Source organism: Equus caballus, chromosome 1 (assembly GCF_041296265.1).
Source record: "Equus caballus isolate H_3958 breed thoroughbred chromosome 1, TB-T2T, whole genome shotgun sequence".
In the NCBI taxonomy this organism is placed as follows: Eukaryota; Metazoa; Chordata; class Mammalia; order Perissodactyla; family Equidae; genus Equus; species Equus caballus.
This window is the reverse complement of record NC_091684.1, coordinates 193,792,770-193,818,648: the sequence shown is the minus strand read 5'-3', so window position 1 is coordinate 193,818,648 and position 25,879 is coordinate 193,792,770. Positions and strand designations below refer to the sequence as shown.

General features: G+C 39.6%; 3 protein-coding genes and 1 non-coding gene across 11 annotated transcripts in view; 1 reads left to right on the top strand and 3 right to left on the bottom strand.

Annotated features, from left to right (window-relative positions):
* FANCM (FA complementation group M) overlaps positions 1-4,157 on the bottom strand; it is a 56,443-nt gene extending 52,286 nt beyond the window's left edge. For both annotated transcript variants that reach the window (XR_011441155.1, XM_023624548.2), the window contains exons 1-3: positions 3,401-4,157; positions 2,663-2,835; positions 455-532 (exon numbers count right to left, since the gene is read on the bottom strand). Coding sequence is in view for 1 of the 2 variants with exons in the window: in XM_023624548.2 (XP_023480316.2) it covers positions 455-532; positions 2,663-2,835; positions 3,401-4,157 (1,008 nt within the window). In the remaining variant the exon portion in view is untranslated. The remainder of the gene's footprint in view (positions 1-454; positions 533-2,662; positions 2,836-3,400) is intronic.
* A 136-nt stretch (positions 4,158-4,293) lies between these two features.
* Positions 4,294-19,235, top strand: FKBP3 (FKBP prolyl isomerase 3). Of its 2 annotated transcripts, none has more exons than XM_023624599.2 (7): positions 4,294-5,346; positions 7,805-7,906; positions 8,585-8,692; positions 15,039-15,174; positions 15,666-15,733; positions 17,525-17,622; positions 18,888-19,235. In XM_023624599.2, exons 1-7 carry the CDS (start codon positions 5,092-5,094, stop codon positions 18,940-18,942), a joined length of 822 nt encoding a protein of 273 aa, XP_023480367.2. In that variant the 5' UTR covers positions 4,294-5,091; the 3' UTR covers positions 18,943-19,235. The 2 variants fall into 2 exon arrangements, with proteins under 2 accessions (XP_023480367.2, XP_023480372.2); XM_023624604.2 differs by having other exon boundaries at positions 17,787-19,235.
* A 327-nt stretch (positions 19,236-19,562) lies between these two features.
* Positions 19,563-25,879, bottom strand: part of PRPF39 (pre-mRNA processing factor 39) — a 37,179-nt gene continuing 30,862 nt past the window's right edge. For all 6 annotated transcript variants that reach the window (XM_023624570.2, XM_023624593.2, XM_023624576.2 and 3 more), the window contains 6 exons: positions 25,501-25,627; positions 24,863-25,131; positions 23,802-23,986; positions 20,914-20,988; positions 20,547-20,667; positions 19,563-20,307 (listed from right to left, as the gene is read on the bottom strand). In XM_023624570.2, the coding sequence (XP_023480338.1) occupies positions 20,251-20,307; positions 20,547-20,667; positions 20,914-20,988; positions 23,802-23,986; positions 24,863-25,131; positions 25,501-25,627 (834 nt within the window). In that variant the 3' untranslated portion in view covers positions 19,563-20,250. The remainder of the gene's footprint in view (positions 20,308-20,546; positions 20,668-20,913; positions 20,989-23,801; positions 23,987-24,862; positions 25,132-25,500; positions 25,628-25,879) is intronic.
* Positions 24,718-24,801, bottom strand: LOC111769767 (small nucleolar RNA SNORD127). The gene has a single exon (XR_002802583.1). It is a non-coding gene; the product is annotated as a small nucleolar RNA SNORD127 (small nucleolar RNA).

Sequence of the window (25,879 nt, the reverse complement as noted above, 5' to 3'; positions counted from 1 at the left end):
GAAAACCGGCAAAATCCAGATAAGGTCTGCAGACTAGGTGCCAGTATTGTGCCGATGTTAACTTCCTGGTCTTGATAATTTTACTATGGTTACATAATATGTTAACATTAGGGGAAGCCAAGCACAGGTAATACAGAGAATTCAATTTTTGCCAATTTTCTGGAAGTCTAAAGTTATTTCAAAATAAAACTTAAAAAGAACTGAAAATGGTAACAACTTAAAAGTTTTACTATTAAAAGGTTTATTAACAAATGGCTTTAGGTGATTCTTATGCCCACTTACGTCTGAATACTACTAAGGTAGAAAAACTCCTGCCCCCTAGAAGCAAAGGTAGGCACCTTGTAGGAAATGTCGTGGTCCTAACGTCAGACTCAATACTGACATACGAACGGATCTGGTCACATACAGTTCTCATTTTCTTAAACGTTAACAAATGGAAAGACACTTTACTTACCTTTATATCACTACCTGGTGTGGCACTAAGAGCCAAGATTCTAAAGTGATTTGTATATTTGACTAGTTCTCTTACAACCTTAAAAAAAGAAAAAAACTTCTTAAATTTTATCCAACACAAAAATAACAGTGATTATGTTAAACAAGCTATTATATATGGTCCATTATCATTATTCCTTACTCAGAGTATTGATGGTCTAGTGGGTGAAACTATTGTTAGTCATCTTATCTGCAGAGCAAACGATTTAGGCTTACATCCACATCAGTCAACCACCTTAGGGTTTCTTCTCTGCATAGAGCTACAACAACAAAGCCTAGTACAGAGGCAAATCAAAAACCCAGAGGGCCAATGCAAGGGCAAATGGAAGGAGAAAGTCCACTCTCCATTGCTTGGGCCACAGTCTGCCTTACAGCTATATCCATATGCACACTTGCCAGATCAAGATAAATTATAACATAAAAATAGAAAATAAATAAAAACTACTGTGAAATTAGATTTTAAATGGAAAATAAGATTTGCTTTATGAAAGATTTCAAAGAAATTAGATTTTATGTGGAACAATTTTAAATTAAGTTTATTCATAAAAGAATAAGGCTAATTTGGAGTAATTTTAAAACTCTTTCCTTTTAAATCCTAAAACATTTTCTTCAGTGGCACCAAAGCATCGTTCTAGGCTTTGCAGTTTGAATGCAACACCGACTTCTGGTATGATTAACATTGGATCATTTGTCAGAGTCCCATATGCCCCTTCACATGAGGCCCCAATAAAAAGGAAAAGGACCTCTAAGTAAACTGAGTTGCAGGAACAGCTCTTGGTATCCCATATTCCAAATTAGACATAGGAAACAGTAAAACCAGGTTATCTAAAAACTGCTCTAATTTCAATGCATGTCAAGGATGAATTCAATGAGATTGAATCTTGATTAGTACTCTAAAATTATTATTTATGGAGTTTTTTGTAACATGATACAGAATGCATATAAAGATAGAACATTAGAGACTTCAGCAGAATTGTTCTAAATAAAAACTTGCAAGACAAAATGTCCCTAATACACCACTTCTTTTCCAGCAGAGATTCTCAAGCATTTTGTAGAAGGGGAAATGGAGTTGTGTTTGTAACCCAGGAAGCTACATTCTTCACTGAGCTGGTGTGCCTGTTGGGACCTCTATCTGGAACATGCAATGCTCTGTAAACTCTCAGTGCTGTTTGGATATTAATGAAGTCAATGCACGTCTCAATGTAGTCAATAAAAGCATAAGCCCTGTAGTTAAAAAAGAAATCACCTAATGCCTAGAAATTTTAAGAAAATAAATCAGATAAAGTTGCTAAATATAAACTAAATCTACAAAAAGAATTTCATAGAGTTAGAATAAAAATTGTTAAATGCCCCTCCTTCAGCAAAAACCTTAACACATTGGGTATTAATTTAACTTGGAAAGATTAAAAATAAATGAAAAAATATATCCATTTCCCAGCTGAGATCAACTCTAAGAAAGATGACAATTCTCCAGAACATAATACAGAGATACATCCCTCATTGTGCACCCTGCCTTTAAAAGGCCTTCTCTCCTCTAAGCTCTTTTAAATCTTAAGTATCACCCCAGCTGAACATTTTTCAAGGAGTCTCCACCGCCTACGTCCGCTACGGACTACAAAGAGCATTCAAGCTGCTAAGCATAAAATGCAACCGCCTTCATGACCTGGCCCTGAGTACTCTCCCGCCATACCCCACCCCCCCACCTTTGTACTTTATATTCTTCCAGTACTTAACTGGAAGGTAGGCACAGTTAGGTCTGCTGAATACATTGTGCCATTCAATCCTTACAACAACGCTGATGGTCAAGGATTATTTTACCTACCTGCCAAGGATGACACTGCATGTTCACTACCAATCTTTCGATTATCATCTTAGTTCCAAAACTCCACCCATACCCCACTTTGGATCACTGCCTCAGCCATGACTCGGCTCTCATCATCTACATCTGACGATAATTGTCTTGTTAAGGTTTAAAAAAAAAAAATGACAGCAGAGACACTGATTTGAACGGATGAAGGAAAGTATTTCCTATCACCACCTGATATGAGACAATAGATATAAGGCTTTTCATAATGATAATACCATCAATAACTTCCAACACTAATAATTATTCCCCAAAACACTCTTTAACAAGGTTTACACTACAAAACACTTTTTAACAAAATATTACCTGGCAATAAGCATAGTTTCCAAGAGCTTTATGAGCTTCATCAATAACTAGACACTTTATTTCAGCAGCAGGACAAGATCCTCGGGAAAGATCATTTACCATGACTTGAGGTGTAAGGAAAAGGACTCTCTTACTGCGCCATATTTCCTTCCTGGTGAAGGCTTGAATACATCCTGTAAATAAAAGTGACATTCTACATTTTAAACTCCAGACTGTTATCTGCAAAATGTAAACAACGCGGCCTGTTTGCAGAATGCATTCCGGCTTTGGTAACTCGCTTTCAAAACGAGGACAACTTGACAAACCATCGGAACGCTACATTTTAAAGCTCCGTTGTGGTCCAAATGTCCATGCCAGCTCTTACCGAAGACTGCTATCGTCTTTAAAGACTGCCTACAGAATGGCCTAACATCTGAAGAGAAGCAAATTCTTCCACTGGGAAATCCTGGAGTAGAAAGGCAGGAAAGCTTATGTTCACTTACCGATGGGGTCTACTCGCATAATCGCTTCGAAACGCTCTAATGGGCAAGCTGCTGGGATTCTCTGAATACAGCGACCCTATCCATTAGGGCTGGACTTGCTACGAGTAGATGATGCTTTAAGGGAGAGGACGTAAGATAACCTAGGGACTATTACACAGGGACAAGGAATTCCTTTAGCTCAGTTTCCCCCAGAACGCGTGCTTTCCCCTGGGGACCCAACATTTGGTTTCCAACTGGCGCGTTCTTGTTAAGATACCTGTCATCTCGGCCATGTCGGGCTGCGGGATACCCATCACCCGGTAGCAAGCCTCGATCTGCTGTGTCACCAAGGGCTTGGTGGGGGCCATGAAGACCACCTTGCCGGAGGGGAACCAGCGGTAGAAGTTGTACATGACCACGGCGGCGATGAAGGTCTTCCCCAGGCCGGTGGGCAGGCACACGAGCGTGTTGCAGAACAGCGCGGCGCGGGCGATGCGCAGCTGGTAGTCCCGCACCGGGCAGTTCGTGGGGTAGATCCACAGGGCGCCCGCCGACGCGCAGAACCCGCCACTCTCCAGCCCCAGCTGCCGCTCGGCCTCGTACACGGCGACCAGCAACACGTCGTCGTCCACCTCGGGCTCAGCCTCGGCGGCCCCCGCCGCTGCAGGAGAGCGCGCCCCGCCGACGCCGGGGCTCCGGGGCCGCCCCGCTCCGGACCCGCAACCCGGAGCCCCGGCGGCTCGGGACACGCTCGAGCCCCACGTCTGGAAGAGCGTTCTCTGCCGGCCGCTCATGACGCCCACGCCCGCCCGAAGCTTCGCTCGGACGCCAGCAGCCGCCGCCCCCGCCACTCCACTGCCGCCGCCGCTCCACCGCCGCCAGGCCGTTGCCCATCCGCCCCCTTCACACAGACAGCGGGCCGGAGGGCGGGACTGCGGCCCGCTCGCCCACTTGAAAAGGCCGCCGCCGCCTTCGCGCTGGGAGTATGATTGGCTGGCTTCCCGGAAGCTCTCGCGGCCCGCCCAAAGACGCATGCGCCTTGTTGTTGAGTTACTCTAAATGTGGTCCCCTTCTCAGTTTTCATGTAGACTCTTCAGTTCCGTTTCCCGTGGCTAAGTGTCCGGGCAGCTTTGCTACAGTGTTACCGCTTAAAATGAGAAAAATAAGTAACTTTAGGATCCCGGAGACAGTAGAGCGCCACGTCTTTGTGAACTTAACGTTATTGAGCGTCTGACGTGCCCTATTCCTTGTTGGCTGTGCTTATAAGTAGGAAGAAGAGGTGAAAAGCAAAAGGGTTTAGCTAGAATTAGACATCTAGTCGGCCTCCGCCATCTAGGCCGAGAAAACAGAACGCCAGGCCTGTTTTTCTCGTTATTAAGAGCGGTCACCCATTGTCTTAATGTTTTTATTGTTAAAAGGGAAGCGAACGGTGTGGCCCTGTCAGTCGTGGGACAAGCCGAAGGTAAACGGGGGCGTCCCACTGCTCTCTCCACTCGGAGCCGGCGGGCAGCGGCCTCGCTGCGGCGCCCTCACGGGGGTCCTTTGTCAAAGTTCTCAACTTGCTTTTGCGCCCCTGTGTCGTGTTTGTATTAGGGGACAGGGGGCAGGTTGTACTTTAGTCTCATTTGTGAGGGTTTTAAAAGGGAGACGGTGGGACTTGGGTCATTCTGACGGCCAAGGACTCCGCTAGTTCCGGCGTGAATCCTCAGGCTAGAACTAGATAAAATGGGGCTCGATGTCTCAATGATGTTGTTTAAAGAGGGTGTAGAGCCTAAAGGCTCAGCAGCCCGTCGGTAACAAACAAGCGTGGGAACAGCTGGTAGACAGCACTGCCATCGAGGGCGCCCCCCAAGGGCTCCAGTCACGAGTCAAGTACAGCTGGAGGTGTTCCGCGTAGCGGGCCGCCCCGCCCACACCCGCGGGTGTTTCTCCCGGACACAACAAAGACGCCCACAAAGCACAGCCCCGATGTCACTCAAGGACGCGCCCCCTCGCCGCCGGGGCCCGCGGCGGCCCCGCCCCTCGAGGTGCGTGCGGGCCCACGCCGCGCCCTGGGGGCGGGGCGACGCCGAGCCGCGGCGGGCTGGTTCAGTGAAGCGGAGGCAGCGGGGGAAGATGGCGGCGGCCGTTCCGCAGCGGGCTTGGACCGTGGAGCAGCTGCGCAGCGAGCAGCTACCCAAGAAGGACATTATCAAGTTTCTGCAAGACCACGGCTCAGACTCGGTACCAGGGGCGGTGTGGCGGCCGGGCCGGGGCGGCGGAGCGCCGCCTCCCCCCCGATGCCGTACATCCCGGCTTCCTCCGCCCCCGCCCTCGGCCGCCGCGGCCTTGGCCTGGAGGCCCGCGAGGCCGCGTGCGCCCTGAGGCCGCGCTCCCGCCCCCTGGCCGGCCCCGCTCGGGCTGGGGCGGGGAGTGGGGGCGGCCTTGCGTCCTGGGCCCGAGGGCAGCGAGCGCAGTGAGGGCCTCGCTGGGATGCTCGAGTGAGGGTGGAGGCCGGGCAAACCGACCCGGAGCTGGGGACCCAGGCGGGGCCGGGGAGCCCGCGCCCCTGCGGGGAGATGGGAGGCGACACGGAGGTCTCTGCGGGAACGCCGGGTGCGCGGGCTTTGCTCGTCGTTACTAGTGATTTTTAAAAATCCGTAGATTGTGCCTTTACTCTTTAAAATACCGACCATTTGAATGGCCTTTTCCTCGTTATGTGAGGGGAGTCACACGTGGGTTTTGTATAGTGTCTCCCATTGTTAGGAACAAGCGAAGACGTCTCGTTGGCTTTGTTTATACCGTAGGTCCTGCCTTTTTTCCAGCGTAGTCTCCATCTTAACCGCCCGTCTGTAGTCACAAGTTGTTTTCCTGAGACTTGCCTTTTTCTCCTTGGGACATTAAGATTTAATTAGCCTCTCTTAAATTGCTGAACGGTCTGTGTGGTGGTGCGCGCGGCATGAGCCGCTCATCGGAAATAGGAGCAGCAGCCTGAATAGGGTGTTTGTACGATTTTTTTATCGAAGTTCTAAACTGGCACTTAGAAAATCTGTTTTTGGGTTCTTTTGAGAGGATTTTAATTTATTTTCATTTTGAGGGTTCTTGAAGGGGAGATATAATTATTCTCCAACTTCCAGTTCCATACTCCTGAATAATTATCCTGACATCAGTAAGTATTTCTACAACGTCTGTAGCAAGAACTATGTAGTATTTGGGGATACAAGGATGAAAAAGAAAGACCGTGCCTCACAGATACCGTTTTAGTGTAACTTTTTTCTCTTAAAACGATTCGTACTCCAACTGGAACAATAGAATGTAGTAGGCATATCATTTATTAAATTTAATTCTCAATACTGTATTTCATTCAAGTTCTTATAAAACAAGTCATCCCAAAATGGAATCTAATGTAAAACCGGCCCACATGGGACAATTTCAAGACTTGGATTATCAAAATATTTTTATAACATATTAACCTTTTAAGTGCATATTCTCCAGCGTTCATTCACGTACTTAAACCTATATTTGACAGTCACTGTTTTATTGATCATAAAATATCAAGGAAATGTTTATATTTTGGATATTTTTCTGGAACCTTGCTAAAGAAATCACAAGAGTGCTAAAGCAACTCATTACTTCTGTTTAATCAGAATAGCTTTTCCCCATCAGCTTTTATCATTTAGAACATTTCTCTAAGGGAGGAGAGAAAAACCAGAGGGGAAAAAAAATACAATAGTGATAGTGTTAGAGAAACTGTTTTAGCAAAAAATTAGAAGATGCCAGAGGACAACTTTGAGAAAGTGACAAAATGAGGAATCAAGCGAGGACCACAAGACAGAAAAGGAAGCAGAATAAATTAAGGGAAAACAAGTTATTAAAATTCCCACATTATGTGATTTTCAGATGAAGTTACATAATCTGATGACTTGATAGTTTAGTACTATTGTTGTCCGTCTGCCAACCTAGTCTTATGTTTGAGAGAAATGGAATTCTACAGTTACTTTGAGTTATTAGACCTATTATTAGTGATAATAGCTAACGTTTATTTAGTTCTTACTGTGTGACAGGCTCTATGCTAAATGGAGTATTGCATTTACCCTTAGAACAGTCCTCTGCCATAGATGCTGTTATTAATCTTCCACTGTGACGGAGAAACAGAGCCTTTGGAAAAGCTTAGTCCCTTGTCAAAAATCAGACAGCTAGGATTTTAACCCGGATGGTCTGACTCCACAGCCCACACACTTAACCAGTATATATCTAGCATTGTGTAGCAGTGCTTCCCAGTCTGCCAAGAATGGGTTACAGATGTGTCAGGATAGCTATGCCTAACATGGCTGGATTCTCCCAGGGCCAGGGCCGAGTAGCATCCTGCCAAGAGCAGTTCTGCCCAGTTACCAGTGTGCTTGCTATGTAAATGTGCTTCTCTCTGAGTTCCAGAGCGGGCAAAGGGTTAGTGTACCCAGTGTGACCCCTACATAAGGTACAGCTCCAGTCCTGTGAATAATTCTTATAAAATACCCAATAGTTTTGTTTAATCTTCCTTAAATCTTTTTTTGTTGTTATGGAGTATGAAATACAATGTTTATTTCACTTGTTCTTTCATTAATAGTACTATTGAAAACATAATTGCTAACATAAAAGGTCATTTTCTAATTTTAGACCCTTATGAGGCAAGTTATTTCAGCTAACCAGCTTTTTTCTTTAGTTTCTTGCAGAACATAAGTTATTAGGAAACATTAAAAATGTGGCTAAGACAGCTAACAAGGACCATTTGGTAACAGCCTATAACCATCTTTTTGAAAGTAAGGTGAGTATTGTTACATTTTCTTACCAGAATATCATTTTAGATATTTTATTCCCCAAAAGAAGTTTTAAATGCATTTATTTGCAGAATATGTGGAAGTTTTTCCAGCTGCAGTTTCTCCTAACTGTAATCATAGGGAGACTAGCTGTCAAATCCATGAGGCTGATCTGCAGTATGGCAGGATTTTTTGATATTTTGAAAGGGACCAGATTTTAAAAAATAACTCCCTGGTAGCTTAAATTAAGACAAATTCTTAAGGGCACTGAAAAGTTACAAATCCATAATAAGTTCCATTTCATTAATGAATTTAAAGTCTGGGCTAGACTTAGGCTGAGCCTTAAGAAAAACAGATTTTAAGAAATTCCCCGGTGTTTGTTAGTATGAAATGACTGTCTTCCACAGAAAAGAATCTTTATTAAGGAGTCGTTTGAATAGTATTCATCTTTGAGTCTGAGTTGGCCTTCCTAAAGGTCCTGGTTCTCATTTCAAAATATTTGTTGTGAGATGATTGAGGGTCATAGTTTATTGAGATGCTTAACACGAGATTCCTCCTCGTCCTTGTGCACTTCCAGTTCCGTGCATGCGAGTTCCGTAGCCAGTGTCCACGGTGCACGTGGTCGGTCATTGAGGGGCTTTCCGCCTGTCCGGAATACGATAAACATGAGAACATTTTCCTTGCAGCGTTTCAAGGGCACTGAAAGTGTAAGTAAAGTGTCCGAGCAGGTGAAAAATGTGAAGCTTAATGAAGATAAACCCAAAGAAACCAAGTCTGAAGAGACTCTGGATGAGGTTTGTATATAAAGTTTCTTAGTTTATTTCTCATGTGAATTTGAGAAAGGGATTTGCTTACAGCACTGCTTTCTCATGGTAAGGTGGGTTGAGTATGGCCACCTTCAGCGAGCCAAACACTGGTTTGGAGTGTGCCATCTCCTGCAGGTGTATGAATCGGGAGAAAAGCCTGAGAAGCAGTGGTTTACAGTTAGTAAACCTTTCCTGTGGAAAACCTCTAGTTTTGTATTTTGTATTGCGTCTATGTCTGGCCAGATCTGGGCTTGCAGAACTATTTTAAGGTCCTGATTCTATATCCAAGTTGACTGAGTGAAAGAAACTTTGTTTTGATTATTTTTTCTAGTGTGTATGATGTCCTTGGCAGTAGAAATAGTTGGTCCAGGCTTGGCTGCAGGGTGTGAGTTCGTCTGTCTCATCACTCCCAGTTCAAGTTTGATGTTTTGATACAAAGGTTCGAAGAACCAGATAAAACCATTTCTGCAAATGGACAGCCTTAGTAGAGCTGAATAGATTATAATCCTGCCACTTGTGGTAGTATCTTACCAGCTAAGCCCACGCATTCCTAGCCGTCTTGGCGTCATTGATAATAGTCTAATAATAATAATATGAGTTCTTCACTTGTGAAGCGATATAGCCTGTTAATGAAGCTGTAGCATCTGGGTATTTGTGGGCAGACTGTATGTTCAGGTATAGGATTATAGATGTTGACATCACTAAAGCTAGTTGATTTGAATGATCTTTTTCTGTTGGTTGAAAGACACAAAAAGAATTTTGAGGTTTTATCACAACTAATAATATTTGATAAATGTTATACTGGGCAAGTATTCAGCAGCTACTCAGGTAAATAGGGGTATAATAATTACTAAAACAGTTGCAAAAGCAATTGGCAATATAGTTTACCTTCCAGAAATTAGAATAAGGGAGGTATGAGGTAACAGATAGTATATCATTAAGAGGTTAAGAAAAAGAGAGTTAGAAATAAAAATAAAAGGCTGTAAATGTCTGGAGACAATCTAGAGAGATCTTGTGAGGATCCTCACCTGTATCCTTTTCTTTAAGACCTCTTTTTATTTCACTGGCCAGCCTGAGCCCCATCCTATGCTCTCATTGTCTTCTCAGCACCTGGATTCCGTAGCCTCCTGGCCAGTACTGTGCTTTCTTCTTTGGGACTGCAGAGCGAGCACTGTGAAGAGAAAGAATCATAAAATTGTTTATGGGACTTGGCATACATTCATGCTTGATACCAGCCAAGCACATTTTCTGGTTTCACTGCTACTCAACAGCTTTTACACTGTCCCACGCTCGATTGCCCATCACACTGCCCACGTAAACTGCTTGACACTTGCTCACAAATTCTCACTTCTTTCTCATTACATACTCCTGTGTTCTGTTTTACCAGAGTGTTAACCTCCAGAGTTGTAACCATTCTCTTCTTCCCAGCTTCAGTGTTCTCGGATTCTTTGGCTCTCTTTTCCCTTCTCATGTTTCCCCCAGGACTACTGCTTTCAAATACCTTTCTTCTTTTTCAAATCTTTATCCATTACTTTTTGATTCTCAAGCATTCCAAGGTCTCAGACCTGTAGTGTCAGAAAAGTGGCTCAGCTGATCTCCTGCCTTTATTCTCTTTCTTCATCTATTCAGCCCCAAAATGGCTATTCTGGTAAGCTTTCTACGGTGATATCCTGCAAACCACACCCTGCTCAAAAATTTTCAGTAATTCTGTACTGTCCAGAACTGTGCTGTCCAGTGCCTTAGTCACTGGCCATATGTGGCTCCTGAGCACTTCATGGCTACTCCGAATTGAAATGTGCTTTCAGTGTAAAATATGCACTCAATTTCAAAGACTTAGTGTGATTCAACACGTGGTATCTATATTATTTATCTCTACCTTGTTTATTTTAATGTAAAGAACCTTTCTAATAGCTCTTACAGGACTTTAAATAAATCAGTCATAGTCAATATATTTATTGTCTATTATGTATTAAATAGTGTTGAGGGAAAGTTTTCAAGTGTGAATGAATATTGGACAAGAGAGAAATGATAAGTTGGGGCAGGAACTCAGACTCAGCAGTCAGAAATCGCTGTAGCAGTTGTCAGGCCAAAAACTGGAGATTCATCCTTTAAAACTCCTTTACATCTAGTCATCACCAAATTCTGTCGGTTCTGCGTAAATGTGTCTCAGATCCGTTCACCTTTTGTCCTCATTGTTAGCACCCTGGTGTAGACCTTGAGTACTAGACAGCCTCTTCAGAACAAGCCTCCCCACTTCTTTTGATTCCCTGTGCCTTCCTCACACTGGGGCACAGTGATCTGTTTAAAAGATCTGATTCTATAGCTTCTCTCTTTAAAACTCTTAATTGGCTGCTCAGTGACCGGAAGTTCAGAGAGCAGGTTCTTAGCAACGTGTGCTCCAGGTCTTCCTGGCTCCTCTCATACCGGTGTTCCTCCCTTGCAGACTGCACTGTTTGCGTGCTCTTCCCAGCTATGAAAATGCTATTCTGTGTTGTAGCCTTCCCCCCTTCACCTGAGTAACTTCTCTTGTCCTTCAGAATACAATTTAAACATTACTTCACAGAATCCTCTCCCGGCCTATAACCTATACTGGGTTAGGTCACTGTGTCATTCCCATCTTAGGACTCTGTGCTTCCTCTTCAGGTCTCATAGCGTGATTGTACACGTCTATATTCTCTGCTAGAGGAGGGGCCAGGCATTTCTCCCAACTCACCTGTGCATCTCGTTTCTAACACAGAACATGCTCAAATATTTCTTGAATTAATAATAGGAATACTTACATTATATACTCTTGCTTTTAGAGGCTATGATGTCATCCAGTTAATTGCAATGTAATGACTGCTGTCACACAAAGTTCCTTTATCTCTGGATCTAGAAGTATCGAGTTCAGAGCCAATCTTGGGAATGTAGTTCTTTTCATCATCTGGACTAAGAAATTGCTGCAAAGCCAGGAAATCACCTAAAAGCCAGGTCATTCAAACATGTAACTCCAGAATAGCCTTGGGACTGATTCTGACCTCTCACCGTGAAGCAGCCAGGTTCTTGAAGTGAAACCAAAATCAGATCAGATAACTAGAGCAGCATTTCTCAAAGTGTATGTTAAAGGTCCCAGAAGTTCCAGGTGTTTCCTGGTATCATCAAACCCTGTACCTTGTGTCTCCTACTTGAAAGTTCACACTGCATATTACTAATAGCTCTGAGAAGTCGTGAAGAATGGAGGCATATCTAACTTTGTTTAACGCAGTGTTTCCTAAACTTCATTATGTTAGACCCCTTTTCTTCTAATGGTCTTAACAGCAAAGAATGAGTGATCCATAAAAGACTTTGAAACACTGAAATGGAGGCCACGAGTGGGCAAACTGGCACCTTCACTTAAGACTGAGCCACAGCCACCAATTTAATGTTTTTGCATTATTTTAGGACCTCTAATGTATATAACAACCCAAGCAACTTGGGACAACAAATGGAAAAACAATAGAATGACAGACAATAAGCTTTAAAATGTGGTATTGTTCGCTAATCATACCTTATCCATTCAGTTATATATAATTTCTTTATAATAAAGTCTTAAGATATTCTGATATTCTCACATAATGAATATATGTAGTCATTGTCATTTTGTGGCTTTTAAATTTTTTTAATTAAAATTATTTTCAGGGGCCCAGCTGCGTAGTGGTTAAGTTGGGGTGCTCCGCTTCGGCAGCCCAGGTTTGTGGGTGCGGATTGCAGGCGCAGACCTATGCGTCATTCATCAAGCTGTGTGTGGCAGGCATCCCACATAACAAAACAGAGGAATATGGGCACAGGTGTTAGCTCAGGGCCAGTCTTCCTCAGCAAACGGAGGATTGGCGTTAGATGTTAGCTCAGAGCTAATCTTCCTCAGAAAAACAAAAGTTATTTACAGATTTGGAATATGTTAGCAGATTTCGTGAAGTCAGCTTTATTTTTAAAAATAGATTTATTTTTCTGATATAAAAAACATGCTATTTTTTAAATAGAAAACAACAGAAAAGGATAGAGGATACAAAATTATAACACCTAGAAATGAACAAGTGTAACATTTCAGAATGTTTTCTTTGAATATATATATATATTATTGTTGACATACAATATTCTATTAGTTTCAGGTATAACACAGTGATTCGACGTTTATTTACATTACAAAATGATCACCCTGATAAGACTAGTAACTGTCATCATACAAAGTTACTACAGTATTATTGACTGTATTCCCTGTGCTGTCCATTACATCCCCATGACTTACTCATTTTATGACTAGAATGTTCGGATATTTTCTATGCATATATTTATTTAAATAGTTGAGATTTTACTGTAGTTAGAACCTTCTGTTGATTTTCACTTAAGAATTTTTGCACATTATTAAAAACTCGGTATTACCATAGATTTGTGATTATTTTGTCATTATGGGTAACCATTAATAATGGCATAAAGATTTTTTCCTGTTTCACATTACTTGAGCATATATTTGTACAAATAGAATTATTATTTGTCACACTTTTCACTTTACAGTGCTTTCCAAAGAGATGGCCCCAGTTCACGCTGCTACCAGTAGACACCTGACTGTAGATTGCAGCCTTTCTCGCTGAGACGAGCTTGGAATGGGAATGTCAGGGATTGCCGCTTGCTTTTGTAACACACATTGTACTTGAGCTGCAGATGTGACTTTCTCTGCTTTAAGGAGGTAGCCTGGCTGAGTTGAGTGCGCTAATCCTTGGACGCTGAATTGGATAGGGTACAAAGCCCTACTTTATAAAAGACGAGGAAGACTCCCAGGTTGCTGTGAGGTTAAGTGAGTTAGTGTAAGAAAGTGACTCAGCTAATACCTGACCTTCCCTCCGCTTCAGAGGTAGTAAAGTGGTGCAGAGCGTGGTTTTATATCCAGGCTGCATGGTTTCCAGTCCTGCCAACCACATGGGAACTGTAGGACCTTAAGCAAGTTGCTTAGCCACTCTGTCCTTGTATCCCCTACCTGTAAAATAGGGGTAGTAGTCCCTCCACCTGCTAAGGTAGTGACAGTTGAGTTAATGTACGTGAAGCATCTGGGATAGTGCCCAGCACACAGAGGGCACTCAGTAGATGTCAGCCATTTTAACTTAACATTAGTGGAGGTTGACTATCGTTGTCTCTGTTGTTTGAGGTATTTTGGTACAGTGGAAAGAACAGGGGCTTTGGATTCAGACAAACCCAAGTCCATATTCATTCTCTACTACTCATTAGTTCTGCTGCGTAAATTCCCTCAACCTCAGTCTCTTCATCTGCAAAAATGCAAGTAGGTGATACCTTCTTCAGAGGATTGTTAGGATTGAGTGGGATGGTATGTGTTAAGTGACTGGCAGATAATAGGTGTTTAATACCTCTTATTTCCTTTCCCGGTATTAAATATTCTGTAGTATAAAATTCTATATATATATTTTTTAAGACTTTTTTAGTTTTCCTTTTTCTCCCCAAAGCCCCCTGGTACATAGTTGTATATTTTTAGTTGTGGGTCCTTCTAGTTGTGGCATGTGGGATGCCATCTCAGCATGGCCTGATGAACGGTGCCATGTCCGTGCCCAGGATTCGAACCGATGAAACCCTGGGCCACCAAATCAGAGCGTGAGAACTTGATCACTCGGCCACGGGGCCGGCCCCCCACCTTTTTTTTTTTTTTTTTGAAAGATTTTATATATATTATTAAGTTTAACTAGGAAATTGCTTTCCTCACATATATGAGTCATCATTGATTAGCCTTTAGCTTTTTTTTTTTTTTTTTTTTTTTTTTTACAAAATGGCTCTGATAATCCTGCTTTGTTCTAGGAAATAGGTCTATTATGGTTAATTTCTATAGATAATTTCATTCATTGTGTGAACTTATTTTCAAACTCAGGAACAGAGGCAACATTACTGCATTCATTCTAATTGGATATAATAAAAATATTTAGTAATGTCAGTTATTAACGTTACAATGTTTTATTTGATGCCTTATGATATTGTAAGAACTAAATAGGAATGATATTTCTAACCTTGGGAAATGACTGGATTCATTTTGTGGTTTGTTGAATAATTAATAGACTCTTATCAAAAGAACACTGGTTTCCAAAGAAGCTGTAAGTTATTTGAAATTATAGATATGCTAGTTACTGATGTTGTCATAACAGATTGAAATGAGAGAGTGCGTTTAACTCACTGAGGTGAACTAGAGGCAAAATAGTTTGTTGCCAGATCTGTGAAATTCTCTCACTGGACTTAGGTCACAGTTGGCTGTATAAGTATTGTCTTTGTCATCCTGCTAAAAGAAGGACATGAGTTAACAACTGTGTGTGTGTTTTTTTAGGGTCCACCAAAATACACAAAATCTGTTCTTAAAAAAGGAGATAAAACCAACTTTCCCAAAAAGGGAGATGTTGTCCACTGCTGGTATACAGGAACATTACAGGATGGCACTGTTTTTGATACTAATATTCAAACAAGTAAGTCTAAATGTAATACTATCTTTTTGGCTGTAAGGCATTGCAAAATATTTGTATGGTAGATGAGCAGTTGGCAGTACCTTTCCCTTGGCTGTCACTTTTTTCCAGTCTTTTGCACCTGTGATTTACTTGAAGCATTCTTCAATTCATTACTTACTGGCTGAGTAAAGACCCCTTGTCATTGGAAAACAAAAAGTAAAGCAGCTTAATCTAAACTTGGTTAATGTCCCAAAGTGAGGCTTTAGTATTTTAATAGAAAAGGCAAATTCTGTGCTATTTTAGTAGTGTAAATTGAGATCCTTCCCCCTCCCCCATTTAGACCATAATTATTTTTACATCTAGAATTTTATTCATGAATGACCTGACTTTCTAAATTTTTATTTCCTTTTAAATACACAGTATGGTAAATTCAGAAATCAACTTAGACTTAACTATATTTTTCTGTTGGAACTTAATTTTATCATTAATTATAACTAAAATCTGTTTTACAGGTTCAAAGAAGAAGAAAAATGCCAAGCCTTTAAGTTTTAAGGTTGGAATAGGCAAAGTTATCAGAGGAGTAAGTAACGAGTGGCAGTGATTCTGGCATATGCTACTTGTGGTGTGGTGCCATAGAGAATTAGGATTGGGGGTATGATGAAAAGAAACAATCTTTGAGTCTCTAAGCCAGCGTCAGCAAACCACAGCCCGTGGGCCAAACCCAGCCTGCCGCCCGTTTTTGTACAACCTGGGAGTTAAGAATGGCTTCATGCTTTTAAAATAGTTGAAAAAATCAAAAGAAAAATAATATTGTGTGACATATAAATGGCACAAATTGAGTGACATTACTAACTGATCTGGCATCAGTTCAGTTCTCTGGGTCTGAGTTTCCCCATCTATAAATAAGGACAGTATGGCCTACCTCAGGGTTGAAAGAGTAAATGAGCATAACTTAAAGCACATACTATAGTAGAGACTGAAATTTCCTTCCATGTCTACCCCTTTTATTGTTTTTTTTTCCATAAACTAATTCTTTGTCACGTTTGACTTCCTAAATTTATTTTTAAAATTCTTGTAAAATGTTACCTGTGTTGTAAAGCACTTATCCATGGTCAAGAAAGATAAAATACCTGGCGTAGGGAAGTACGGACAGAAGCAGGAGTTTGTTTTGTAGCCTCTCGCAACCTAGGCTCAAAGAGCAGAAAATCCTTCAATCATAAGCCTGCCGTTATCACCCACCCTTTCATATGAGAGAACAGAAGGAAACAGAAAAGGGAACGTTAGGCTTGAGTTGTGCTGACCGCTGCAGTCAGGGTACAAAAGGAGGTGAAAGAGCAGGACTGGTTATCGATTTCCCTGAATCGGGTTGTCGTGTTCGGGCCCACTTGCTGTTTTAAATTGTCATTACTCAGAACATCAGACATGAATAACTGAAACACCTGTTTAAATGCAGTTCTGAGAACCCTCACTGTGTTATTCTTTGTACTCTGAGTAAGTCCTAAAATAATGGTTCAGTCATATCCAGACCCCAAAACAGAATATAAAACATCTTGAAACTAAAGATTTAGTTGAGAGTAACTTTAACTGCTACCTGATTATACTAAGTTGATAGCAAGTATATATCAAGTTGAGCATTTTTCTACTTCTGTAACTATTTGCTTACTGGTAAATTTCTCCTAGTCTACCATATTCTTATTTCCAGTTTGTGACAGCTCTGTCGGTATCCCTTCAGCTTTGTTATTCTTACATTTCAACAGAGTACATGAGAGCAGTAATATATCCTGTATCCTTGTAGCATGTTGATTTAACTGTATTTGGTACCTGGTGTTAAGATCCAAATTTGGACAGAATGGAGCAGCAACCCAGGAACCTGTCATTTCTTTGAATAATTTTATTTTCTGCAAAAGATCTTAATGCTCTAACATAATTTATTTTATGTGCCATCACTGACTCCACTATTACAATTTGGTAATCTTAAGACAGCTTTTAGAGTACTTATTAGTTTATCCCTATAAAAATAAATTTACAAGTTTGTCCTATGATCTAAAAGTGTAGCAAGTTTTTTATGGTAATGCTAATAACAAACTGGTTTCATAACATATGACATGTTACAGTTTACAAAACTGCTTTCACATTTTATCATTTGAGGAGTTTGAGTATTACACTAAGAAAATACTGTTTAATATATCCTTATTTCTTCTTCATTGAGGAAATAAAGCACAAAGATTTAGGGACTCACCCAAGGACATTACCTTAAGACATAATGAAATCCAGTAATAGAATACTTGTTTGTATATAATCCTGTCTTTTGGTTTTTCATGTATTTTTTTGCAAAATATCATTAGTTTTTACTTTATGTTCTTGCCTTTAGTGGGATGAAGCACTCCTGACCATGAGTAAAGGAGAAAAGGCTCGACTGGAGATTGAACCAGAATGGGCTTATGGAAAGAAAGGACAGCCTGATGCCAAGTATCCTTTTTTCCTTTGTAATTAAAGGAAAAAAACACTAAAAAAGATCACCTGAAGGTAGGACAGATGCTGTCTAGGTTAACCTCCAGATCAGGAATCCTGTCCAGACCCGTCTTCCTGATGTTCAGATGCTTTTGTGTTAACACCCTCAATATAGACAACAGTTAATATTTTCTGTTGGTACAAAGTATCCAAACTTCAGCTGGAATCTACCATTTTTCCTCTAATTCAAGCCCTTAATTTTCAAGACCTAAACTGTGAAGTTTCAGTTTTCATCTTTGAAAGGCCACTCTTAATGTTTGGAGGATTTACTTCAAGGAGTTAAGATTCCAAATACAAACGGCTGTAGCAAAATGATGCGAGTATGCCTCATGGTAATTTTATGGTACAGTATAAAATTATGTTTAAAAATATAAAAACTATGCTACCATATGATTTTAAGCAGTTAAATGTGTATTCAAAGCTTAGAAGTGGAATACATGTTGAAGATTACTAGTTGTGAAATGGACACCACAGGTCCACAGTAGTATAAGCATTTGTGATCACTACTAACGACGATACTTTTCTGATAATGCCCAGTTTGTGAACATTAAAAAAGAGAGCCATGACTCCAGACCATTCTGCCCAGAACAGTCCAGTAGGTAAGTGGGAATGTAGTTTTTTCTATTGTGGTTCCAATCCCATTGGACTAGTTCAACCAGTTAGAGTAAGTTTACGGGGTGGGGGAAAATGGAAGTCCTGGAGTCTTATCAGGTGAAATTATTTGGGAATATTCAGATGGCCAGCTACAGCTCCCTCCCTCTCATGTGACATATCTCAAGACCAGTCAGATATAATCACACTCCTCTGTGAACTCAGCATCTTAAAATTCCCAACAAATATCAAATACCTCATGCGAACTTTGATTTAATATAACTTATATACTCGACTACTAGATTGAAATCGCTTTTTTTTTTTTTTTTTTTTTTTTTTTGGAGTGCTGAGTAGCAGTCTTCATTAAGTGGTGGCTAATTTGGGAGTACTGCTGAGGCATTCTAGTCCAAGCTCAACTTACCTGGTCAGCCTATACTGATAGGTTATGATCTCCATTTGCAAAGGTACCCTTTGGAACCTCTAGGCTAGGATGTGTGAGTCTTGGGATCAACTGTGAAGCCCCTTCCCTTGGGGGTTAATTACCAATAACCAGTATACATAATTCTAATTTTAGACTAAGGTTATTGACAGAGAAGCAGTTTTTACCAAATTTACCTTGACTTCTTCAACAGAATTCCACCAAATGCAAAACTCATTTTTGAAGTGGAATTAGTGGATATTGATTGAAATAGCAATGCTTCAGATCTAAAGACATCAGCAACAATAAAACATGGCCTTGAAGAAACTTATGTAACTAATTAGAGCTGGTTACTATCATAAGGGAAGAGTCAACTGGAAAATTCAAAGTTAGGACTTGTTTACTTGATCCCCAACTGTTAAGAAACGTAATCCCTTATATATCCCTGAAGTTTAAAATATTTTACTACAGATGGGTAAAACATTGGTTAAGGAGAAGTGATTTTCCTCTTAACCTCATGTTGTGTACTATAAGGCTCAATAAAATTAATCCAGTGTCTTGATTTGTTTGGTGTTGATATATCAGTGTTCTGACTAGGTTAACCAGGACTAAGATTTCCTCACACCAGGGAGTAGCAGTAAAATTGTGTGGACAGCTTTGCCAGGGATGCTCATTTTAAAGGTCTCCAAATGAGTAAGTAAGTGTTCTTGTATAGTGAGAAGGCAAAGCCATAGAGAATTGAGAGAAAGCTAAAAGGGCTAAGGAATTTTGGCAAGAAGATAATAGGTGAATTCAAGAAAAGGACACTTCAAAATCAATGAACCACTAATAATGGTGAATATAAAGTTAATGTTATTAGGCGAGTCCCCCCCAAATAAATTCATAACGATTAGTGGATGAGTCTTCAGTTTTATTACAAAAGTGATGATCAGTTTGATCAAAATGAAAGCTTGCTCACAAGTTTTACATGAATATTCTAAATACAAAGTCTCCTGAAACAACATACTTCTGATATGATTTTCATTTTTCTTAAAGGGATGCAAACATTCCATATTCTCATTTATAATCTCTACTCCAAGACATAGTGTTTTAATAGTATATCTTTTCTGGAGTTAGATCCACATTCACAAGGATAACCGAAACAGACAAAACCTTGTCGGCAAAGGTTAAAAATCCATTTTTTGTTTTACACAAGAGGTAAATCCTTAATAACCAGCCCTTATGTGTTTTCAGCATCTTGTACTACAATGACATGATTTGCAGTCAGTTTTTTTTTTCCTACCCTTAAGGCTACAAAACTCTGTTGCAAATGCATTGCAAAAGAATTCTAGACCGCTTAATGCAAAAATCAAAAAAATAGTCTCCAATAAAAAGTAAATTTTTATAAATGGTAGGAAACAGTATCTGTGGTAAGCTACTAAGTGACATTTTCCCCTATTACTAAACAAATCATGTTACACAGAAACAGGGAAGACAAGTTATCAAATATGACAAGCTTATGCTATGTTTACATCCCTCATTAAAAAAAAATAATTTCATACTTTTCACACACTCCATCTGATATTTACATTTTCCCATCAGGTTGGAGGAGGAGGATAATACTGTCCATAATTCCAAGGATTCTGATAATTGTACTGAAAGGAAGGAAGCAAACATGTTAGCATACTAGAACTATGGCTGAGTTCCATATATAAACATATCCTTAAAGCTGGTATCTTTAATAGGCATGTGTTCAATGCTGAAATTCCACGACCTAACCACAAATACTGTATTAATCTAGAACAGAAGGAAAGCATTTTTTTAAGACCATCCTGACACATGCTTCTAATAACATCTATGAACAAAAAATTCAATTATGATAATGTGAACTCACTTGATACCAAGCACTATAATTATATGCAGCTTGATTTGCCTGTAAATCACCATCAATCATCTGTGTAGATGATGAAGTTGTATCTTCTGTGTGTGCTTTCTTTTCCTCTGGTTCTTCTGATCTAAATAAAAGATCAAAATGGAAACTTTGAAAACTACCGATAAGTACTTTAACAAATGGATCAATGTCACCTGTGTACATTTGTGTTACTGAAGTTCTCAACCACTCAGCTTTATGTGATTTTTTGAAATCATGACAATAAATTACATAACATAAAAGTAACATTTTAAAATATTTGTCTTTAAAGGCATTTCCACAATGAAATACCTTTTAAGCATCCCTTCCTGATTCAGCATAAGTTACATACCCATTTTCTGCTTTCCTTTTTAAAGAATCCTGTTCTTTTAGGAGTGTTTGATGTTCATCATAGGCATTCAGAAGCCTGGAGGAGAAGAAAAAAATCCTCTGTAATATACAAAACCACACTTAAATTTTTTAAATTGCTAAGTTATTTCCACTTAGGGAAACAAGTGTGTTGCAATGAACATCCTTTTTTAATGAGCCAGCAGAAAATCTGCCCCCAACCACCTTTCTGATCTATTTCCTTTGGGAAACCACAGCCCTGCACTTTCCTTCTCAGTCTGTGTGGTTCAAATGGGGCCTCAGGGATACAGTACTGGCCAATTACAGTAGTATATATACTGTACTGTAATGAGTTAAGAGGTGAGCATATGACCCAAACCAGGACGTTCAGTGAGTCCAAGGATTTTTGGCTGAGATACTGGAAAAGTGCCTGTTCTCTCTACTACAGTTAGCAAAAGCTGATGGGATGCTGGCCAAGAGCTACCTAGGTTTATCATCTCTAACACACAGAGAGAGCCCATGAGGCTATCTAAGACACAACTTAGACAACGACGCTGATGATGTGCTTTTGTCCAATGCAACCATGAGTCCTGACAGTTCTATACAGTAATCTGTATATTTTTGAGATCTACTTTAACAGTGCTTATTGGAGACACCTGCCACTAGTAAGGGATAAAGTGTATTTAAACTTTGACCATACCATGTGATAAACCAAATGAGAATATAAAACTACAGTGTAACTGGTATACTTCAATCATTGATTAAAAAGATAATTTTTAATAAGTAAAAAATTTTGGTGTGTTATATATTATGTCTCCCCTGGAAATAAGAACTTCAAAAACAATGTCACTTGAAGCCAAACTGACTTTAAAATCATGGTTTTGTTTTCCTTTTGCCATTTTCTGAAATAGTTTTTATAAAGACAAAAATAGCATTATTTTTTAAAATAATTACAAGCCTGAACATATTTCTGCAGAAATGACCTTGATACTTCACATGCACGTAAACTTCCCTAGGCAGACTACACATAGACACATGCAGTAATTACCAGTAATACTGGTCGCAAAATGTTCAAGGGGCTAGAAAACTGTTAATACCAGTAATCTCTGGTTGAGTGTTTACTCAACATCAAGCAGTTTAAGTGCACTAATTTCCTTAAGGCCTTGAACAACCAACAGGTTTGTGGGTTAGGTGATAAAAGACTATCTTCATGTGAGAAAACATGAAAACAGAAATATGCAAATACTAAGTGACAGAGCTGGGATTTAAGCCTAGGTTTGTTTGACTTCAACATCAATTCTTACCAACTAATTACCTGCTACCTAAATTTCTATGTGGCTCATTTATTTTTTTCATATCATTCTCTTTGAATTTCAACTACAACAATCTTAGACCTGACAATCAGACCCTCCATAACTATATTTGCAGTGGCCTAAATAGCATCTTTGTGTTGAGCCTCCAATTTGCCTGTTATTGCCAAATTAAAATATGTCATTTAATCTCCATCAAAATTCCAATAGCTTCCTGCTGTCAACTGCGTACTACATGTGCTCTCAACTCGGTCCAGCTTTCAGGGCACAGCACAACCAACACCACACTCAACCACATCAGAAAACCCTCCCATCCAGCAGACATTACTTCCATATGAACTTTAACTTGCTTACACCATTTTATCCTCTCCTCAGCTTATCAGAATCCAGTGGTAACTAAACAAAGCCCCGCCTCTATGAAGTATGACAGATCCAGTCTGACCCCCAAAGATCAGAGTCTTCATAACAGTTATATGCCACCTCATGCACTTAGATATTTCCTCTGATCACCACAGCATCCAACTAGACTAAAAGCTAGAGTTATATATCCCATTTCTCTTGTATACTTTATTCATTGCAAAACAAACAGAAGACACTAACTATACAGCACATGAGGTGGTTAAGAGCGTAGACTCAAATAGGTTCTAATCCCAGTTGCTAAGTGACCCTGGAAAAACTGCCTAATCTCTCTTTAAGCCGTTCTTCATCTATTAAAAGAACAGGACTTATACTCCTCATTAGACTGTTAGGTATTTTACATTAGACAATTCATATAAAACAGTAAGATGCCAAGCATGTATATACAACTGTATTAAAATGTAACTCATGTTAAATGTTTTTTTAGTTTAAATAAAATTTTACTCAACCATCAAAAATGCACACAAATATAAACACAAGTAATTCTCATTATGAACAGCTGTTTCAATAGAAATCACTCAGTTAAAATAGAGAAGGCACATGCTTAACAAGCACTAGGATATTTCCTTACTAGAATCAGGTTAAGACTGGAATGGCAGCAATGCTCTATTCAATATTTCTACCCTTCTGTGTTGCAAATTTAAATCTTAAACGTTTCCTTTCCCCAAATCCCCAAGAGTGAACCCACTTACCACCCTCAGTTTCAGCCTTTTACAGTGCACAAGGATGAGGCCATTAAGTCTGACCTGCGGAACCACATCCATCCTCTTCTGCAGTCAGATAAAACAGCATTCCTATTCCAGATTAACCCCACCCATTTTTCCAGGCCTATGTACTAAATGTTTCTGTTCAGGGTTCAACCCTTGACCCATTTCCTTTTTCATGGGATTGCTATTTCCTGCCTTCTCTCATCTATTCATGGTTTCTAATCATGCTAAAATTTTGAAAACACTTCTGAAGGAAAGACAAACCATATGACCTCCTGTTAAAGCACATAGACCTTTACAGAAGTGAATCTACCCAGACATGTATCTAAGGAAAAATAACCTGGGCAAATATTTTTTAACTTAACAATGTATTCATTTGTAATGATCATCAAATTCCCATCCAAAATTATCAATGCTCATTTACTATTCAAATAGATAATATATAATTAAGATCTTACTTATTAACATCTGAACCAAAATCTTCAAGAAATTCCACTTTTCTCTGAGAAAATGTGATTCTCATTTTAATAGGTAATGAACCATGCACAGCTTTGTCAAAACAATTCAGGATATTTTCTTCATTTTGTTTGAGGTCACCACTATATTCCATTTCAAGTAAATTGAGGTATAACTTTGTGTTCTCCTGTGTAAAAAGCAGTATCAGTTAATATTTCTAAGATATTTTGGTTAGACGACAGATAATTAAAATGCCTTACATTTTGTGTCTCAATTTGAAAAATTCAAAATTAGAAACTGGTGTATTAAAATGTAACTCATGTTAAACGTTTCAGCATACATCTAAACAGGTGAAAAAATGAATTGGCGCATTCACAGGTAGTGACAACATCCTAGTATCTCCCAAACAATGCAAATCGTTAAATGCCAATAAATTAAAACTGTATCCTATCTTAGGTATAATGTGGCTTCACCTACCCTGACAAATATAAAGTAAAACAAAAAAATATGATCTCTACAGCTCCCACTAATTTTTATCTTTACAACCGTAGATAATCATCGAAACTGCAGCTGGAAGCAAAGAGCTATAAATAAATCGGTGTCTTAAACAGACCTGGCATTAGCTTAAAATCTAAAAAAGGAGAAATTTCCCATACATTGCCTTTTATTGTTGGACACATAAAGGGAAATACTCAGGAAAAGGAGGATCATTTCACTGCTCCATCGGCTACAACATAGGCAGCTGCATGCTTTCGTTTGTAAGGTGTTTTCCCAGGCCCTCCACCTATCACTAAGTTTGTTGTTAAATTTCTAAATATGAGGAAAATAGAAAATGTCACAATGCATGCAACATTTTTTAATTTAATCATCTTCATTTTCTCAACATTTTAATTCATAATTGAAAATTTTAAAAAAGAATGGCAACATCAGTTTAGAGGGACTGTTGTCTTCATTTAGTAACAAGACATTACATACAGACTGAATCTTTCATCATAGTTGCCAAAATGAAAAAAAATAACCATTTTTGTTCATGGAACATAGTCTAAAAAACACAAATACATACTTTGTCTCGTTCAATTGCTTCCAAAAGCACCTTTCTTGATTTTGGAAGGTTTTTTTGTATTTTGAAAAGATGTCGGGCTAGTTTGATAGCATAAAACGATGACTCGTTATTTGATTTGGCATTCTTAATGGCGTCCTGAAGCAAATGTTCAGCTTCTTCCATATTTCCATGCCGTCGTTCTAAACTTACTCTTCTCAAACGAACCATTGCCAATCCTAGAACACATTCTTCAAACGTTCGCAAGATATTCCTGGCTTCGTTAATATTACCTGGAAACAGAAATTAAATGTTTATGCTTTTGTTTAAATTTCTGAAATATCCTTTAGCCAGGTATTTGCAGATACCCCACGGACTAAATCCAGCCCTCTGCCTGTTTTTATTTAAAAAACAAGAAGAGAAAACAGCCATGCTCATTTGTTTATGTGTTGGCTATGGCTGCTTTTGGGCTACAATGGCAGAGCTGTTAGGAAAGAGACCATTTATGTGGCCTGCAAAGTCTAAAATACTTACTATCTGGTCCTTTACAGAAAAAGTTTACCAACCTCTACTTATATCATCTCTCAAGACTCAATTCCTATAACTTTATCCTGAAGTAACTTAAAATCCCAAAAATATCAACTGCATTTCCTCCTCCTTACCCTGCTGTTCCTCAAAAGCTGCCCACAGCATGTGCACCATGGGTTTCTTTGGGAGATGAATAGTGCAAGCTCTGCTGAAGACATGCCTCACTCCTTCAGTGCTATGGTTTTCCATGTACTTGGCATACTACATACAGAAACAGAGGAAATACTGAATAATTTACAGTTGACCCAGCATCAAATATGTGACAGAACGATAAAATTCTATTTTTAAACCCATTCAGCACCTTTATTGAACCACTAGACTAGTTTCTGTAAGGAAGGACGAAGAGAGGCAACGAGGTTGGCATATGCAGCAGTCAAATCTGGTTGCAAGCAGACCATCTCCTAATGCAACAGATATAGTTATATGAACAACATTCAACAGAAGTACAAAAAA

Bases quoted from the DNA above. Each gene is read 5' to 3' on its own strand.
- FKBP3 (XM_023624599.2), top strand. From the start codon at position 5,092: ATGTCACTCAAGGACGCGCCCCCTCGCCGCCGGGGCCCGCGGCGGCCC. The intron at 5,347-7,804 runs GTACCAGGGGCG...TTTTTTCTTTAG, and splicing joins AAGACCACGGCTCAGACTCG to TTTCTTGCAGAACATAAGTT. The intron at 17,623-18,887 runs GTATCCTTTTTT...CTTCTTCAACAG, and splicing joins AAAGGACAGCCTGATGCCAA to AATTCCACCAAATGCAAAAC.